A 20,474-nucleotide genomic window follows, 5' to 3' on the forward strand; every position below is an offset into this window, starting at 1 on the left:
CAGGATCCAAACAAAGTCTACCCATTATATTTGACTGATACGGCTTTTCTTTTTTTTTTTTTTTGAGACAGGGTCTTGCTCTGTCACCCAGACTGAAGTGCACTAGAGTAATCATGACTCACTGCAGCTAAATTTTTAATTTTTGTAGAGACAGGGTTTTGCTATGTTGACCAGGCTGGTCTTGAGCTACCTGGCCTTAGGTAATCCTCCCACCTCAGCCTCCCAAAGTTCTGGGGTTACAGGCGTGAGCCACCATGCCTGGCCAATATGTCTCTTGTTTCTTTTTTTACCTAGAAGTTCTCCTTCTAGCCCTTTATCCCCTTGCTATTTGTTGAAGAAACTGGGTAACTTTTTCTGTAGAGTTCTCATTTTGAATGTTTCTAATTGCATCCCTGTAGTGCTATTTAACATGTTCCTCCCTCCCTGAATTTCCTATAGATTGGTTGTTAGATTTAGTGGCTCAGTCTGGTGCAGGTTTTGTTTTTTGGAGAGAACATTTCCTAATTATTCCCAGTGCATACACAGGGCAACTCATAGATGCCCAGGAGTGTTGTAAAGTTCCATCGGGGGCACCTGATGCCCAGGTGTCTCTCAAGATGTCAGCTGCCACTGATAATCAGTACCTAGATCCATTATTGCACTAAGAGTTCTCAAAATGGTGATAGTCTAGCTGTATCACTCCTTTTTAATTTATTACCTGGAATATTTCTATAAAGAGGAATTTTTCCTCATCAATTATTTGGGTCGCTCTGAGGTACAATTTGGAAGGAAAATCACTATGTGCCATTTTCAGACTTGTGGGGTAGAAAAAACCAGGGAAAAGAGGCAAAACTCAGATGAACCCTCTGGGCTACTTGGTAAGAGTGTTCCTCAAGGCATTGATACAGGAGGAGGAGGGAGCGACTAATGGAAATGAGATTTGAGATCGTCTAATCTGTGGGGCCCCATTACTTCTGCATGGATAATTATGAGTTGGCTGACTGCTAAGCCCTTAGTCTCCGCGATTCCTCACCTGCCTGCTCCTTTGTTCTGTTACTGAGCTTTGTCCTGACTCCTAAGTTCAGCTCTGAGGGCAGAACCCCACCTTATACTTCTTGAGTCCCTCATAGCCCTAGCAAGGCACTGAGCACTGAGTCACCTATCAATGAATGACTGCTTGTAAATTCAAAGTGATAAATTATTTATTTTATAATACTCACAAGCACTTCTGAAGTGTCTATCTGGTCACAGGGCTGGATGGAATGACATAGTTCCAACCCTCAATAAGTCTTAAATCAATAATGAACAACACTGTCCCAGATCAACATGAAGGAGCCAGATATTTGAACCAGTCTTAAATACGCAAAACACACGGATGTTCCAAAGGTAATATGTTACTGCCAGATTGCCTGCCAGCGCTCACACCAGAGCACACTCCTGCCCTGCCTTCTGTGCATGAGGATGCTCACATTCCCACTCACTTGCCAACAGTCATTATCATTCCTTCAAATCTTTGCCAATTCTATAGGTTAAAAAATGGAATCATGTTTTTTTGGTTTTTTTTGTATTTTTTTGAGATGGAGTTTCACTCTTGTTGCCCAAGCTGGAGTCCAGTGGCGCAATCTCAGCTCACTGCAACCTCCACCTCCCATGTTCAAGTGATTCTCCTGCCTCAGCCTCCGGAGTAGCTGAAATTACAGGCGCCTGCCACCATGCCTGGCTAATTATTTTGTATTTATAGTAGAGATGGGGTTTTACCATGTTGGCCAGTCTGGTCTCGATCTCCTGACCTCAGGTGATCCTCCCACCTCGGCCTCCCAAAGTGCTGGGATTACAGGCATGAGCCACCACACCGGCCCATTGTATGTTCTAGTTTATACTTCAGTTAGTAGCGAGAACTAACCCCTCTTCCCATTGGCCATTTGTGTTCCTCCTTTTGCGGTTGATTACCTATTCACGCCTCTTACTCATCTGCATTGAGGTCCCTGTGTACTGCTGGGTGGGACTGGGTGCTAAATGCCACAATGCATGAAGTCCAGGACACTCTCAAAACAAATATCTATTGTTTTTTAAAAAGAAGAAAATATGGCCAGGTGTAGTGGCTCACTACTGTAATCCCAGCACTTTGGGAGGCCGAGGCAGGTGGATCACCTGAGGTCAGGAGTTTGAGACCAGCCTGACCAACATAGTGAAATCTAGTTTCTACTAAAAATACACAAATTAGCCAGGCACCATGGCATGTGTCTGTAGTCCCAACTTCTCGGGCAGCTGAGACAGGAGAATCACTTGAGTCTGGGAGGCAGAAGTTGCAGTGAACTGGGTTCATGCCATTGCACTCCAGCCTAGGCAACAGAGGGAGACCTTGTCTCGGGGGGGGGCAAAAAAGGAGAAAAAAATACATGTATGTAAAAAATGCTTCTCAGAACCATTGTTAGTAAATAGTTATTTCCTTCCAGATCTTCTAAACATGTAAGTGTAGGTGTTTTTCACATATACAGGATCTTATTCTATTCAGCTTTTCTGTAACCTGTTTTCCTCATAAGAATCTTTGTGATCTCATCAAAGAATGACAAATCAATAAGAGAATGATAGTTTGTTAATAGAAAAATAGGCAAAGAGTATGAATAGGTAATTATTCACAAAAGGAGAGGCACAAATGGCCAATGTGAAGAGGTATTCGGCCTTACTGTTAGTTGGAAACATAAATTAAAACAAACATATGATTCCATTTTTTACTATTATAGACTTGGCAAAGATTCCAAGAAATGATAATGCCCAGAGTTTGCAAGTGGCGAGAAAGTGGGCATTCTCATACAGAGATGCAGGTAATACGCTTTGGAGCTAGCATTTTGAGAGAAAATTTGACACTAATACATTCTTGAGAATAAATCTGCCCTTTGATGCACCAGTATCACTTGCAGAAGCTTACCCTAAGGAAATGACCAGTAATTTGAGCGGCAACATGTGTGTAAAAGAAAGTAGGGGATTGAAAGCCAGGTGCAGTGGTGCACACTGCAGTCCCAGCTACTCGGGAGGCTGAGGCCAGGGCATCTCCTGAGCCCAAGGGTCCAAGTCCAGCTTGAGAAACATAGCGAGATCCAGTCTCTTTAAAAAACAAAAACAAACAAACAAAAAATAGTGGAGTGGACAAGTACACTGTGGCATATCATACCATAGAATACTGTGGGGCAATTAAAATCATATTTTAAAAGAATATTGGCTGATGTAGGAGAATGTTCACAATGTATTACCATGTGAAAGAGGGAGATTGTCAAAAGGGTACATGGTATGACCCCATTTTTGCTTGTACATATATGCACACTAATGTCTGAAAAGAGAGTCACCAAAACATTAACAATAAGATTTTCTGGGTCAGGAGATTATGAGTGTTTAATTTTTTCTTTGTGCTTTTTCTAAGGTTTTTTACACTGAACAAATATTACTTGTGTGAAGTAGTGGGGAAGATGTCATTAAAAATGATTTTCAAGAGAAGTACTGGTTGATGTGGGGCAACCACAAATAGACTTAAGAATTTGATTCTAAATAGAGCCAATGTTCTGACACTGGCCAGTTGAAGTGGGAGAAGTGACATCCCCCAACCAAGGCCCTAGGCTTAGGTTACCACTCTTGTACCAGGTTTCAGTGTGACCTGACCTCTCAGGGTGAGGGCCCAGGCCCTCAGCCCCAGGGCATTTTCCTTGTGTTCTGCATAAGCCTCTGGGTTAGAGGTAGGAGAGGTAAAGGAAATGAGAACAAATTATTCTGCACAAGGAGGAGGGAGACCAACATGCAAAGGAAGTGGCCCCAGACACCAAGCCTCTTGGCATGGCTCCCCTAGACTGCCTGAGGCATCACCCCACAGGGACAGCCACCAGCCTGTCCCCAAAGTCAGATACAGAACAACTTTATGAACCTGCCGCCAGGCACAGACTGCTCCAGAGATGAAAGCAGAGAGATCTGCAAATAAAACAAGGGGTGGGAGTCCATCCCATGCTTTCGGTTCCCTGAAACTTCTTTCTGCAACCTGAAACTTGTTCAGAGGGAGGACAGATGAATGGTAATGGGTCTTGGAGAAGTTCAATTTACTTTTCTTTCTTAATAAAGTATAAAAATTACCTAAGAGATCAGAATGCTACACGTCAAGTCCTAAATAGGATGGTTTGTATCTGTGATGAAATCGAAACCCCAAACAGATGTGAAGATGGAAATGCTGACATAGTGGGGCAGGCTGCATCTCAGAAGAGGGTGATGGTTCAAGTGTCATAGGAGCCTGGAGTAGACGGCCTTAAAACAAAGAGACTTCTGCAGCCACTGGCAAAAGGTTAAGCAGTAAGACCCTATCTTTCCTGTTTAAGGGAGAAGTCCTCACTACCTTCTAACCAACCCCACAGTCCAGCTCCAAAGAACATGGCCACCCGGTTTCAAACCCTGTAAGGACCTCATGAAGCATTTCCTGATCCCCATCCCGATTCTGTCTAGCAAGGCCCCACACATCTTCAAGAGCCAACCTTATGCCCATCCCTCCATCCCCGCTCATAGGCTCTCTCCTTTAAGCCCTAGGCATTATATTTCTTTATTTCTGACTTTTGGCCTCCGTTTTGAGTATGTATTTGTCTTATCCTCACCCTTCTGCCCAGAGAGCAACTTGAGTAAAGGACTGCACGTTGTCCTCTATGTCCACATAGCAGGTGCCATGTAAATATTTGCTGAACATTTTTTAAAGTCAAATGTTTTATTTTAGAACAGTTTTGGATTTACAGAAAAATTGGGAAGATAGTAGAGAGTTCCTATATACCCCACACCCAGTTTCCCCTATTCTTAACGTCTTATATGAGTACAGTACGTCTGCCCAGTTAATGAACCAATATTGAACACTATTATAAACTAAAATTGGCCAGGTGTGGTGGCTCATGCCTATAATCCCAACACTTTGAGAAGCTGAGACAGGAGGATCACTTGAGCCCAGGAGTTCGAGAACAGCCTGGGCAATATAGGGAGATCTTGTCTCTAAAAATTAAAAAAGTAATAATAATAATAAGTATTAACTAAAATCTATACCTAGAATCTTCTTAATTTCTACCTTCCTTCTTCAGAAGCCCATCCAGGATACTGTATTACATTTAGTAATCGTGTTGCAGTTTCTCAGACTTTGCTTGTTTGACATAGAATTCACATACCATAAAATCCACCCTTTTAAAGCGTACAACTCTGTGATTTTTTACTGTATTCACAAAGTTGTACAACCAGTAGCATTATCTAATTCTAGGACATTTTCATCTCCCCTAAAAGAAACTCCACCTTGGCCGGGCGCGGTGGCTCACACTTGTAATCCCAGCACTTTGGGAGGCCGAGGCGGGTGGATCACGAGGTCAGGAGATCGAGACCATCCTGGCTAACACGGTGAAACCCCGTCTCTACTAAAAATACAAAAAATTAGCCAGGCGTGGTGGCGGGCACCTGTAGTCCCAGCTACTCGGGAGGCTGAGGCAGGAGAATGGCGTGAACCCAGGAGGCAGAGCTTGCAGTGAGCCAAGATTGCGCCACTGCACTCCAGTCTGGGCGACACAGCAAGACTCCGTCTCAAAAAAAAAAAAAGAAACTCCACCTGTTAGCTGTCACTGCCCTTTCCCTCCTCCCAGCAGCTTCTGGCCACCACTAATAATACCTTGTCTTAATGGATTTGCCTATGCTGGACATTTCACACAATTGGAATCACACATTATGTGTCCTTTTGTGTCTGGCTTCTTTCACTTAGCATAATATTTTCAAATTTCATTCATCTTGTATCATGAATTAGTACCTCATTCCTTTTTATGGCTGTGTAATGTTTCACTATATGGATAAACTGCATTTTGTTTATCTATTCATCAGCTGAAGGACATTTAGGTTGTTCCATGTTGGGACTGTTATGAATAATACTGCCATGACATTTGTGGGCAAGTTTTTGCGTGAACATAATGTTTTCATTTCTTTTGGATATACTTAGGAGTGGAATTGCTGGGTCATTTGGTAACTCTATGCTTAACTTTTGGAGAAAATGCTAGTTTTCGAAGTGGCTGCATCATTTTACATTCCCACCAGCAATGTTAGGAGGGTTCCAATTTTTCCACATCCTCACCGACACTTGTTGTTCTTGTTTTGCTTACAGCCATCCTAGTTGGTGTGAAGTGGTATCTTCTTGTAGTTTTGATTTGCATTTTTTAAATGACTACTGATGTTGAGCATTTTCTCATGGGCTTATTGGTTAGCTATATAACTTCTTTGGATAAATGTCTGTTCAAATCATTTGCCTATTTAAATATTGTGTCTTTTTTTGTGAAATCAAAGTTATTTTCATATTCTGAATACTAGATTCTTCACATATGTGATTTGCAAATATTTTCTCCCATTTTGGGGGTTGGGTTTGTACTTTCTTATTTTTCTTTATAATGGCTTTATTGAAATATAATCCACATGCCATGTAATTCACTCATTAAAATGTAACAATTTGTTTGTTTTTAGTGTTTTCAGAGTTATACAACCATCACCATCATTTTCTTAATAGTGTCCTTTGAAGCACAGAAGTTATTAATTTTGATGAGGTCCAATTTACCAATTTTTCTCTGGTTGCTTGTGCTTTTGGTGTCGCATTCAAGAAACTACTGCCTAACCCAACAACATAAGGATTTACTCCTATGTTTTCTTCTAATAGTCTAGTTTTACCTCTTTTATTTAGGTCTATGATCCATGTTGAGTTCAATTTTGCATATGGTGTGAGGTATGGATCCAACTTCATTCTTTTGCTTGTGAATATCTAGTTGTCTCAGAACCATTTGTTGAAAATATTATTTTCCCCATTGAATTATCTTGGCACCCTTATCAAAAATCAATGGCCTGACCAGGCGCAGTGGCTCATGCCTGTAATCCCAGCACTTTAGGAGGCCGAGGTGGGCAGATCATGAGGTCAGGAGATCGAGATCATCCTGGCTAACACGGTGAAACCCCGTCTCTACTAAAAATACAAAAAATTAGTTGGGCGTGGTGGTGGATGCCTGTAGTCCTAGCTACTCAGGAGGCGGAGGCAGGAGAATAGCATGAACCCAGGAGGCACAGAGCTTGCAGTGAGCTGAGATTGTGCCACTGCACTCCAGCCCGGGGGACTCTGTCTCAAAAAAAAAAAAAAAAAAATCAATGGCCCATAATACATGCATGGGTTTATTTCTAGACTTTTGATTCTATTTCATTGATCTAAATATTTGTTCTTATGCCAGTACCACACGGTCTTGATTTCTAAAGCTTGTAGTAAGTTTGAAATCAGAAAGTGTTAGTCCTCCAAATTGGTTCTTCCTTTTCAAGATTATTTGGGCTATTCTGGAACCCTTACAATTTTATATAAATGTTAGAATCATCTTGTCAGTTTCCGCAAAAGACTGAGCTAGGGTTTTGATAGAGATTGCATAGAATATGTAGATTAATGTGAGGATTACTGCCATCATAACAATATTGTCTTCCAATCCACTGACATAAGATGTCTTCATATTTATTTAGGTTTTCTTTAATTTATTTCAGTGATGTTTTGCAGTGGGGTCAATCCCCAACTGAGGCTTTAAATGACTTCACTTTAGCCGTGGTTGTCACTTTGAAGCCTTTTGAGAGACCCTGAGTGAAAGAAGTCAGCTAACTGCCACCATATTCCTGACCTACCAAAACTGTGAGACAATAAGTGTTGCTGTTTGAAGCCACAATGTTTTGAGGTAATGTTATATAGCAGTAGATAATGAAGACAACCAGGAATATTCCCCTCCTAACTTTCCACCTCTCTAACTCCTTTGAGTCATCAGTTCTCAGATTTAAATGTCGATTCCTCAGGGATGACTTTCCCTTTCCCTGACAATCTCCCCCATACCAGCAAGCCTCTGATGATACATTCCAACAGCATCCTCTTCTTCTCTTTTGCAGCACTCATCACCATGGCAATTTGTTCATAATCTGAGTATTTGTTTTATGCCTGTCTTCCCTCAAGACTGTCAGTTCCATAACTGAGCAGGCTGTATTTCATCCACACTGAATTCCCAGCACCTAATATGGTGCCTAGCACAGAGTGGGGACATAGTAATTGTAGAATAAAAAATGTAAACTTAAGAATGAATTAATAAATAAATACATCTAAGCCTCATAGTTCAGAAAGGAGGGAGAGAAAAGCCTAGTAAAGATAGTTACAAAAGTCTCATAATTCCAGGATTTTCTTTTTAAAAAATACTTATTAAACGGGCCAGGCGCGGTGGCTCATGCCTGTAATCCCAGCACTTTGGGAGGCTGAGGCAGGCGGATCACAAGGTCAGGAGATTGAGATGATCCTGGCTAACATGGTGAAACCCCGTCTCTACTAAAAATACAAACAATTAGCCAGGCATGGTGGCTGGTACCTGTAGTCCTAGCTATTTGGGAGGCTGAGGCAGGAGAATGACGTAAACCCGGGAGGCGGAGCTTGCAATGAGTCAAGATGGCGCCACTGCACTCCAGCCTGGGCGACAGAGCGAGACTCCATCTCAAAAAAAAAAAAGACTTTTTAAACAAAACAGGAGGTGCAGTGGCTCACACCTATAATCCCAGCACTTTGGGAGGCCAAGGCAGGCAGATTGCTTGAGCTCAGGAGTTCGAGACCAGCCTGGGAAACATGGTGAGACTCTGTCTCTGCAAAAAATACAAAAATTAGCTGGGTGTGGTGGTACGTGCCTGTGGTCCCAGCTACTCAGGAGGCTAAGGTGGGAGGGTCACCTGAGTCCAGGAGGTGGAGGTTACAGGGAGCCATGAATGTGCCACTGTACTTGAGGCTGAGAGCCTGTTTGACAGAGCGAGACCCTGTCTCAAAAAACAAACAAACAAAAAAACCATGTCAACATATTCTAGTTAAAAATTTGTTATAACAGGCCGGGCGCGGTGGCTCAAGCCTGTAATCCCAGCACTTTGGGAGGCCGAGACGGGCGGATCACGAGGTCAGGAGATCGAGACCATCCTGGCTAACGCAGTGAAACCCCGTCTCTACTAAAAATACAAAAACTTAGCCGGGCGAGGTGGCAGGCGCCTGTAGTCCCAGCTACTCGGGAGGCTGAGGCAGGAGAATGGCGTGAACCCGGGAGGCGGAGCTTGCAGTGAGCTGAGATCTGGCCACTGCACTCCAGCCTGGGTGACAGAGCGAGACTCCATCTCAAAAAAAAAAAAAAAAAAAAAAAAATTTGTTATAACAGAGTTTATTATAATCTAATTCTCCACTTTAAAAAAAAAGCCAACCAGGGTTAGCCGATAGTCCAGGAGTTGACATGGGTAATAGAGGATGAGAGGGTAAAGACAGAGTGCATGTTTAAAAAGCTGCCCCAATATCCAGCCCAATAGGCTGGAATTGATGTTCCTCTGCCCTGGATATTGAATCTGGGAAAGGTGTCCAGTTTTTCTATGAAGCTGAATGCCGAAAGGAGGATGTTGAAGTCTGAGGATAAACCTGTGGCCTGGCAAATTTAGTCCCATTGTTTCAGGTGACTAAATTCTATACCCTTACAAGACTTTTAAAATGATAATATTATATAATCAACAGCTCTGTATTCCATCTAGTGAATTGGTTTTATTAGCGATTCTTTATCTTCACTGCCTACCAGATAACATCCAACTCACTCCCTAGCCAGATGTCCAGGACTCAGCTGACCTTTCAGGCCTGCCCACTGCAGACACCATGCTCTTGGCACTCCACAGTCACAGGGTCCACTTTCCCAACTCTGTGGCTTTGCAAGCGCTCTTCCTCTAACTACAAGTTCCCTTTCAGTACCACCGAATCCCTCCAAAGCTAAGTTCAAATCAGAACTCTCCTGCGGCCCTCAGAACTGACTGCTCCATGGCTCTGTCTTCCTGAGGCACCTCGTGCATTTATCACTTCTGTGGCTAACAACATATTTAATATTATATTGTGATGATGTATTTTATTTATCTTCTCTGCTACATAGACCTGGAGGATATTGTGTTTGTCTTCATCTTTTTTCCTACATAACATAGTACATGGCTCTGGATGGAATAGGGGCTTAATATATATTTGTTGTTGAATGAAAGAACGAATGTTAAAAGGCTTCTAAATGAATCTGATATAGTTTAAATCCCAATGCCAGTAATAACAATAATAATATAGTCATAGAAAGAGATTAAAGTTAAAAAGTATTAATTTGCCTTTTTAATTATGAAGTTCTGTTTCCCCGTGTACCAAAGAAGACATCTCATAAGGCAAAAATGAACTTAGAAATGAACAAACAAGGCCGGGTGCAGTGGCTCACACCTGTAATCCCAGCACTTTGGGAGGCTGAGGTAGGCAGATCATTTGTGGTCAGGAGTTGGAGACTAGTCTGGCCAACATGGTGAAACCCTATCTCTACTAAAAATACAAAAAAATTAGCCAGGCATGGTGGCACACGCCTGTAATCACAGCTACTCAGGCTAAAGCAGGAGAATCACTTGACCAAGGTGGAGGTTGCAGTAAGCCGAGATCACGTCACTGCTCTCCAGCCTGGGCTACAGAGCAAGACTCTGTCTCAAAAAAAAAAAAAAAAAATTCGAAAAATAAACGAATGTTTCTTCACTAGTACACTAGAGCACTGACTAAATGTTCTAATACATTGCTCTTAGTAGTCACATAGAGCTCAAATAAATAAATAAACAATAAAGCAAACTACTAAAAATAGGAAAATGAGCTTTTCAAGAGCTTTCAGGAATTCTTTGTCTGCTGTTCAACTTTTAACCAGACAATCTGAAAAATTTTTAAAGCTTAATAATAACGAATAACCATCTTCTATAAAGTCAAAGTAGTTTACTTGAGATACAGGGACTTATCACAGAAATGGAATGTACCAGGTTACTTAGGGCATGATGTTTGAGAGGACAGTGTCTTCATGACCAAGTCCAGTGTATCCTGAATCCTTATGTTATTTGTTTCCATCAAGGAAGGATGTCTCCCAAATGATTTTGTGTTTTCTTCTGGATCAAGGGGGTGAAGCGTATGGGGGTTGAATAGACATCGAGGCTCCCCCAAGATGCCAACTCTGTGAAAAGAATTATTGGGACAGCTGAAGTGGTGAGGCCAAAGACTGACGTGGAGAGTTGAGACTGTGATTGTGGTTGTGTGTATGTGTGTGTGTACGTACACTAAAGCTAAGATACACTCTCTCCCTTTTTAAAAACCTTCCCTGTTTCCATGAACTACTACTGTAGTCTAATATATGAGTCCAAAAGTAAATTCTTAGCAAGATTTTGTAGTAGCGCTTCCCACATTTCTCAAAAATGATTCTACTAATAGAAAAACCTCAGCCTTAAAAAAATTCAGTTACAGGGCCGGGCGCGGTGGCTCACACCTGTAATCCCAGCACTTTGGGCGGCCGAGGCGGGCAGATCACCTCAGGTCGGGAGTTTGAGACCAGCCTGACCAACATGGAGAAACCCCATCTCTGCTAAAAATACAAAATTAGCCAGGCTGGTGGCACATGCCTGTAATCCCAGCTACTCAGGAGGCTGAGGCAGGAGAATCACTTGAACTCGGGAGGCAGAGGTTGAAGTGAGCCAAGATTGGGCCACTGCACTCCAGCCTGGGCAACAAGAGAGGGACTCTGTCTCAAATAATAATAATAATAATAATAATAACAATAATAATAATAAATAAATCAGTTACTCACTCCTCCAAACTAGAACTATTTGGAGTCTAGCACCACTTTCTAGCAATTTTTTTTCTAGATGGGTGTACCTCAAGATTCTCTAGAAAGGAAACTAGGAGGGCAGCAGGGCAGAAGTAAGAAAATGGGGGCTGTCATCATGGCTCAGTTCCCTGGCAGAGGGCCCCTGCCCCTTCCAGTCCCACCTGGGATGCCACCTCAAGGCACTCATGTTTCTCTTGCCAAGCCACTTACACTGGCATGGACACAGAGTCCAAAGCTCCCACATGCTTTTGCATCTCAGCTGGGAATCTGACATCTACTTGATGATACTTTTTCTCAAAGACGTTTTGAGCTTTTTCTCTGAGAGATGGCAGCAGAGTAGACATGACTGGAGAACGCATGTTGATGGCTTTTTTAATTGCTGGGCGTTTTGCCATCATTCTCCTGTCGGGGAGGAAGGTGACATTTAGGTCATACAACCCTGTTTTCTAGAAATGTTCTTGAGGCCAAGTGCAGTGGCTCATGCCTGTAATCCCAACCCTTTGGGAGGTCAAGACGGGAGGATCACTTAAGTCCAGGAGTTCGAGACCAGCCAGGGCAACATAGCAAGACCTCCATCTCTACAAAAAAATTCAAAAATTAGCCAGGCGAGACAGCATGCCCACAGTCCTAGCTATAGGAGGATCGCTTGAGCCTGGGAGGTTGAGGCTGCAGTGAACTATGATCATGCCACTGCCTTCCAGCGTGGGTGACGGAATAAGATGCTGTCTGAAAAAAAGAAGACGAGGCCAGGCACGGTGGCTCACACCTGTAATCCCAGCACTTTGGGAGGCTGATGTGTGTGAATCACCTGAGGTTAGGAGTTCGAGACTAGCTTGACCAACATGGTGAAACTCCGTCTCTACTAAAAATACAAAAAATTAGCCAGGCGTGGTGGTGCATGTCTGTAATACCAGCTACTCAGGAGGCTGAGATAGGAGAATTGCTTGAACCAGGAGTTGGAGGTTGCAGTGAGCCAAGCTCGTGCCACTGCACTCCAGCCTTGGCAACAGAGCAAGATTCTGTCTCAAAAAAATAAAATAAAATAAAATAGAGGAGAAAAAAGAAAAGAAAAGAAAGGAAAGGAAGAAAGGAAGAAAAGAAATATCCTTGAGCATAGGAAAGTCAAAAGGTCATACCTAAACTGAACAAAAGTCATGCGTTTCTTTTCCCCTCCTGATTCCTCATCTTCACGCCTCCTGCGAGGAATGTTGAACATATTGGTACGAAAGAGTCTCCCTACTTCTTCTTCAATCTCTGTCAAGTGTTGACGTCGGAAGACAATCCAAGCCACATAGGTACAGAAAGTGTAAAAGGACTATAACAAAAAATAGACAAGAATCACAATCCTTAGCTGTGAAATGGAAAACTCCCACCTGTCTATATAACACAGCTAAGCAGACACAAACCCAGATGACCCCATTTCCCAATATTCCTGAAACACTGTGCAAAATTACACATGTACTCACTTTTGCACAAGGAAGATCAGACCAACAATTTAAGGTATAGCACATAGCTTGTTAGCATCCTTTCTAGAAAGGCTATTCGCTAAAAATAAGTGTCTGACAAATGGTCATTTGTTGTTGGTATAAATTGTTTCATATCAAAAAGCACCAAAACATAAGTGACTCACCTCAAAGAACTTCCAGTCTTTCTGTGTATCTGATATTTTCTCCCTGTAACATAACAAGTCACAACTATAGGTTGAGAGGGAAGTTCAATCTTTCAGGGACCTAGTCCTTATCTTCCTTTAAAGTTAGGGTCATTATCTTGGCCCCAAGATTATTTTCAGCTACACAAATGCTATCAAAAGGCCTTGATAAAGAGTCTCAATACTTTCTTCTTCAACTTCCTATGTTACCCAGATAAAAATCCCTAGAATGGTAAAAAGTTAATCGATATAAATTTGGGGTCAACAAACCAGTGAGGAAATGTATTTTTCCAAAGACTTCTAGTAATTTGAGTATTGGGGAGGTAAGGAGAGTGGAAAGGTGATAAAGAGGAAGCAGAGAACTAGAAGGTAAGGCTGCAATAAAGAAAAGGAAAATAATTAGCAAACAATAGTTATGGCTATTGGGTTCAAAAAGAAACAGAAACAAAAGCCACAAAGATCTATGCCAAAACAACCAATAGACTGAGAACAGCAGTGTGCTCCTCCTTTTGATGGGCATGGGCAAACCTGAGTCTTCTCTCTTACCAGGAGTCCTTGGAACACAAATTCAATGTTAAGAATACTATACTTGGCCAGGCGCAGTGGCTCATGCCTGTAATCTCAGCACTTTGGGAGGCCGAGGTGGGAGGATCACTTAAGGCCAGGAGTTTGAGACCAGCCTGGCCAACATGGTGATACCTCGTCTCTACTAAAAATACAAAAATTGGCTGGGTGTGGTGGTGAGCACCTCTAATCCTAGCTACTCGGGAGGCTGAGGCAGGAGAACTGCTTGAACCTGGGAGGCAGAAGTTGCAGTAAGCCGAGATTGTGACACTGCATCCCAGCCTGGGTGACAGAGCAAGACTCCATCTCAAAAAGAAAAAAAAAAAACATACTAAACTGGCATGGGCACAATTAGTGAACATGGCCTCCCCTCCTAACAATTCTGATTCTGACTCCCAGCATTAGGAAACCAGACCTGGTCTGGGGAGCCCTTGAGAGTTGATTGAGGGGGCTATGCATCTGCAATCACTTCATCAGTCACAGCAGCCAAGGCCAGACCCTGGACACTTCAAGGCTGATCCTGGTTTTGCTTCTTTTTTAAGACAGAGCTGGAGTGCGGTAGTGTGATCATAGCTCACTATAGCCTCAACCTTTTGGGCTCAAGCAATCCTCCCACCTGCCAATCCTCCCCCCTCCAATCCTCCCACCAGACTGTAGGAGTTCAGGATGGTTCTGGAGAGCCTGATACCCACCTCAGCCTCATAAGAAGCTGGGACCACAGGTATACACCACCACACTGGCTATTTGTTTTTCTTTGATACAGGGTCTCACTCTGTCACCCAGGCTGAAGCACAGTGGCATAATCATGGCTCACGGCAGCCCTGACCTCCCCAGCCTCAGGTGATCCTCCCACCTCAGCCTCCCAAGTAGCTGGGACTAAGGCACACGCCACCACGACCAGCTAATTTTTGTATTTTTTGTAGAGACGGGGTTTCACATGTTGGCCAGGCTGGTCTCGAATGCCTGAGCTCAAGCTATCCACCCATCTCACCGTCCCAAAGTGCTGGGATTACAGGCATGAGCCAAGGTGCCCGACCTGCTTCTGCTTTTGTTGGAGCCTTCCTTGGAGGAACTGTGACTCTGAGGATTGGCCTTGGTACCAGGCTCTCCAGAACCATCCTGAACTCCCACAGTCTGGGAAAGATGACCCAAATCTCACAGGACCTTCGGCCTTCTCACAAGGACTTCCTGGTCTGAATGGGCCTAAACTAGCCCTTCACTTGGGGAATGAGGCCGAAGAGGTGGTTACTGGGGCCTGCCCCTCCCCTCCTACAGACTCTCTTCATTATATATTGGTTTCTTCATGTGCAAGTCTTCAATAAAGAACTGCGGCAATAGCAATTACAGTGAACATGGACTAAGTATGGAGTATGTGCCGGGTACCGCGCTAAGCCCTTTACACGTATGATCATATCTAGTTTTCATAACATCCCGCACCATGCTAAGCCCTTTACATGTATGATCATATCTGGTCTTCATAACATCCCTATGGTATAGTCAACATTATTATTCCCAATTCTCAACTGAGGAAACTGAAGTTGAGACTTAAGTCCAAAGACATATATTTAATTAGGGGCAGATCCTGTACTAAAAATCAGGCCTGTCAGATACCCACATCTGTCCTCATAACTGGAATGTGAGGAGAATAAGCTTTTTTCTTTAAAATAGTTTGCAGATAAACATATTGAACAACAGAGCTCAGCGGAAACTTTTCAGAGCAACCCTCAGCATTTCTTTTCTGTGCAACCTGAGGCCTCCACCTGAGGGGTGTGCTGATGTGAAATTTCTGCCCTTTGAAAGCTCCTCTTCCGTAACCAACTGTAAATCTTCTGCCAGCTGAAACCAGAGACCATGAACACCTGCCAAGCTGAAGCAAGAAAACCAGCCAAAGTCTGTTTTGGGAATAAAGTCAGCTTGCATTCTGGGAGATCGAGAGCAGAGCTCACAACAGCACAAGGCAAACCAGCACCATCTTAGCACGGTTTTGAAATGAGAGTGATTGCCCAGGATACACACTTTCTTTCTTTTTCTTTCTGGGTTCTTTTTTTAGATATTAGAAGAGAAGGTAAGGCTGGGCACAGTGGCTCACGCCTGTAATCCCAACACTTTGGGAGGCCGAGGCAGGTGGATCACCTGAGGTCAGGAGTTCGAGACCAGCCTGACCAACATGGAGAAACCCCATCTCTACTAAAAATACAAAATTAGCTGGGCGTGGCGGCAGTTGCCTGTAATCACAGCTACTCAGGAGGCTGAGTCAGGGAGAATTGCTTGAACCCAGGAGGTGGAGGTTGCAGTGAGCCAAGATCACGTCACTGTACTGCAACCTGGGCACAGAGCAAGATTCCATCTCAAAAAAAGACAAAAAAAAAAAAAAAAAGAAGAGAAGGTAACATGAACCTCTTTCCACTTTCCCTCAAGTTGCCATACACACTGGAACTCTTTCTCTCTCTCTCTTTTTTTTTCTTTTTTTTGAGACAGACTTTCACTCTTGTTGCCCAGGCTGGAGTGTAATGGCACGATCTTGGCTCACCACAACCTCCGCCTCCCAGGTTCAGACGATTCTCCTGCCTCAGTGTCCCAAGTAGATGGGATTACAGACATGCACCACCACGCCCAGCTAATTTTGTATTTTTAGTAGAGATGGGGTTTCTCCATGTTGGTCAGGCTGGTCTTGAACTCCTGACCTCAGGTGATCCGCCTGCCTCAGCCTCCCAAAGTGCTGTGATTACAGGTGTGAGCCATGGCGCCTGGCCTAACTCTTTCTCTCTTAATGCCCAAAGCAAACTGATGTAACCCATACTGCAAAAATTAAGTACAGAATGTCATGGGTTTCTTCTTACCATTCTGATTTAGCCCTGCATATGAAATAGAAATGTGCCCAGGAAATGGGTGCATACAATGAATACATTTGGGGACTTCAAAGTTAAAAGCTCTACACATTTATTTCTAGCTGGTATATTTTGAGTCGTTTTCCTGTCTTTTTTGGTATTTTATAATTTTTATATTAAGTATATATACTTAAAATAAATTGATTATAAATTTAAAATTTTATTGATTATAAAATAAAATTGGCTGGGCGTGGTGGCTCACACCTGTAATTCTAGCACTTTGGGGGGCCAAGGCAGGAGGATCGCTTGAGCTCAGGAGTTCAAGACCAGCCTGGGCAAGTTGGCGAAACCCGATCTCTACAAAAAAACACAGAAAAAATAAAAAATAGCTGGGAGTGGTGGCACACACCTTGTAGTCCCAGCTACTTTTGGGGCCAGGTGAGAGCATTGCTTGAGAACAGGAAGTTGAGGCTGCAGTGAGCCGAGATAGTGCCACTGCACTCTAGCCTGGGTGACAAAGTGAGACTCCATCTCAAAAAAATAAAAAATAAAAATAAATTTAATTTAATTTTAAAAAATTAAAATAACAAAATTTAAGCCTCCCAAAATTGTCTGCAAATAGAAATGGGGTTTAAACAATACAATCCGTGGAAATATAATACAAGTCATAAATGTAATTTTAAATTTTCTAGAAGAAAAACAAGTGAAGAGAAACAAGTGAAGCTAATTTAATAATATATTTTATCTAAACCCCCCAAAACATTATCATTTCAATATAGAAGCAATATTTCTAAAGTACTGAGATATTTTATTCATTTTTAGATTTTCTGTGTACAGTGCTTATTTTTCACTTACAGTATGTTTCAATTTGGACTATCTACATTTCAAAGTGCTCACTAGCCACTTGTGGCAAGTGGCCACCATGCTGGTGAGCACGGACGCCATGCATTCCATGTTTGAGGACACAACCCAAAGGAAAGAGGGGAAAGCCAGCCTGGTAGTAAATCTAGAGATTTTTAGTGGCCTGTTATGATGCTTTCTTATTCCTTCTTGCTACCTTAGACTCTTGGCTCCAAATCAAAATGAAGAAAGTATATTTTATGATTTGTCATTCCTAAAGGGAAACAAAGCTTAGTCCCAGACTTCTGGGCTGGGAAGAAAAAAAAGTTGTGCTCCCCTATTTGCCCCCTGCTGCTGTAGGTATAATCAGGTTTCAATGAAGGGCAAGGTCTGCTCTATACAAGACAGTATCAAAGGGATGTATTTTAGGGGAGGGGAAAGAGGCTTTGGTGCAGCATGTGACTGGGGGTAAGGGCAGAGGAACAGGGCTTAGGGATAATTTATACACCTGAGTTTCAAAAAGACTCCCTTTTTCCCCGTCAGCCCCACCGCTAGCCTCTCTGGTCACCCATCAAGTGACAGCTGCACTGAGAACAGTGGAAGAAGGTATAAATGCTAGGGTCAAGGTGGGGGTGGAGCCAGCATTGGCCATCACCAAAGAAAAGATCTAACTATGGCATGTGCCTGCCACCAAGGAGGTTTTCATATCTTAACTTGGAAAACACAGAGAACTTTTATTGAACATGTTCATCAAAATTCTGCCAAAGCTTTTGGGATGTCAGGGTTCCTCAGACATTTAAAGGCACATGCTTCTACTTCTCAAGAGACATGAAAGCACTAAATTAACAGCACCCAAACTGCTGGTTCTACTAAAATCTTTAATCCTAGAGATAAATAGCATAACGTGTTGTAGTCCAATATTAAGTGTGCAATGAGACAAAACAGGGACCAACCCCCCTACACTTAGGGACCTGCCACCCCACCCCCACCCCCAAACATGGAAATAAAGGAAAGCCTTGAGTTCCTTTAAGGGAAATTCCAGGCACCTAGCTAGCTCTGAGAAGTAAATGAGCAACTTGATAAGCAAGAAGGTAACAGTAGCTTAAAAGACAGCCAAGGAAGTTAGAGTCACAAGATGTTTGGTTCTCTATATAAAGTAAAAATAACATTTTAACATACGTCCCTGGTTGTTTTTTAGAAACTCAGACCCCCACCAAATGGGTCCACTGGCATGTAGACCTCAGATAAGAGGAGATTGAGGACTGAACTCTGACTGCATTCATTGTTCTAAAGTTCTTCCTGAGAGGCCTAGAAGAAGTCATGTCCACGAGCCAGACCTAACACATCTTCCTACAGACCCCAAGTTTTTTAAACAAAGCTGCTCTACCTTAACCAAATCAGAAAATCTTTGAATCTGCTTATGACCTGCAAGGCCCCGCTTCAAAATATCCTGCCTTTTTAGTCCAAACCAATATATAACCTCCATGTATTGATTTACAATTTTGCCTGTAACTTCTGCTTTCCTAAAATTTACTCCTGCCTTTAAAAACCCTTGCTTGCAAGCCATCAGAGAGGTCAGGTCTTAAGCGAGAGCTGCCTGATTCTACTTGCGTGGCGACCTGCAAATAAATGCTCTCCTTTCTCCTGATATTACAAACCATGGTGTGGATGTTTCACCTGACTGCATCAGGCAAGCAGACCCCAGTTCACTTCGGTAACACATATCTGAGAGAGAAAAATCAGAAAACACACATGCAAATATTAGCTTACTGAAATCAGAAAGAAGTGAAATGTTAAAATGAGTTAATCACCATAACTGGCAAAAACATTGTCCTCATCTCCTCCTACATAAAAGCCACCAAAAGAACAATATAAACTTCTGAATCATGGCAAAAACCTGTTCCAGTCTGTCTTCTATGTCCTTTGTTCAGCGTCTGACCTGTATGGAATTTGTTATGTGGGTGGTGAGATCTACGCTCATTCTTCTATAAACTGCTATCCAGCAGGCAGAGGAAACATGGGTTATGTCGCACACAGTGGAAAAATGACCAGCACCATCTGGAAATGAGCTAGTGCTAAACAGAGGCCATCACCTACTTTCAAACATATGCGTTCCTTTAAAGGTTTATATAAAAATTGCCTTGGAAAAAGTACAATTACTTCAGTGGTACAATTATGCCGAGAACTAAAAAATATTATAAATTCTCTAATTATGGTATAATTGTTTATAGTTTGCTTTTTATCCCAACATTAGTTTGCAATGTATATGTGTTTTTAAAGATTAAACCTTAAGTATGAGAAATTTAAAAAAAAATTTTTTTTTGAGGCAGGGTGTTGTTCGGTCACCCAAGCTAGAGTGCAACAGCACGATCACGACACATTGCAGCCTCAAGCTCCCTGGCTCAAGCAGTTCTCCCACCTCAGCCTCCCAGGTGGCTGGAAATACAGGCATGCACCACCATGCCCAGCTAATTTTTAAATTTTTTTTCTGGAGAGAGGGTCTCACTGTGTTGCCCGGGCTGGTCTTGAACTCCTGGGCTCAAGTGATTTTCCTGCCTCAGTCTCCCAAAGTGCTGGGATTACAGGCATGAGCCACTGTGCCTGGCTAAAATCATTTCTTAAGAGCAGGTTTTTGTTTTGTTTGTTTGTTTGTTTGTTTGAGATGGAGTCTCACTCTGTCCCCCAGGCTGGAGTGCAGTGGTGTGATCTCAGCTCACTGCAAGTTCCGCCTCCCAGGTTCACACCATTCTCCTGCCTTAGCTTCCTGAGTAGCTAGGACTACTGGCGCACGCCACCACGCCCGGCTAATTTTTTGTATTTTCAGTAGAGACTGGGCTTCACCACGTTAGCCAGGATGGTCTCGATCTCCTGACCTCGTGATCTGCCTGCCTCGGCCTCCCAAAGTGCCGG

General features: G+C 42.9%; 2 protein-coding genes across 2 annotated transcripts in view; both read right to left on the reverse strand.

Annotated features, from left to right (window-relative positions):
• The window catches only part of CHURC1 (churchill domain containing 1), a 476,524-nt gene that overhangs the window by 338,446 nt on the left and 117,604 nt on the right, over nt 1–20,474 (reverse strand). The gene's annotated exons all lie outside the window — the stretch shown is intronic.
• The window catches only part of PPP1R36 (protein phosphatase 1 regulatory subunit 36), a 43,381-nt gene continuing 33,694 nt past the window's right edge, over nt 10,788–20,474 (reverse strand). Inside the window, exons 9-12 of the mRNA XM_050799287.1 lie at nt 13,315–13,357; nt 12,821–12,999; nt 11,895–12,086; nt 10,788–11,036 (exon numbers count right to left, since the gene is read on the reverse strand). Coding sequence (XP_050655244.1) covers nt 10,850–11,036; nt 11,895–12,086; nt 12,821–12,999; nt 13,315–13,357 — 601 coding nt within the window. The 3' untranslated portion in view covers nt 10,788–10,849. The remainder of the gene's footprint in view (nt 11,037–11,894; nt 12,087–12,820; nt 13,000–13,314; nt 13,358–20,474) is intronic.

The sequence above is a fragment of the Macaca thibetana genome, chromosome 7 (genome assembly GCF_024542745.1).
Source record: "Macaca thibetana thibetana isolate TM-01 chromosome 7, ASM2454274v1, whole genome shotgun sequence".
Classification (NCBI taxonomy): domain Eukaryota; kingdom Metazoa; phylum Chordata; class Mammalia; order Primates; family Cercopithecidae; genus Macaca; species Macaca thibetana.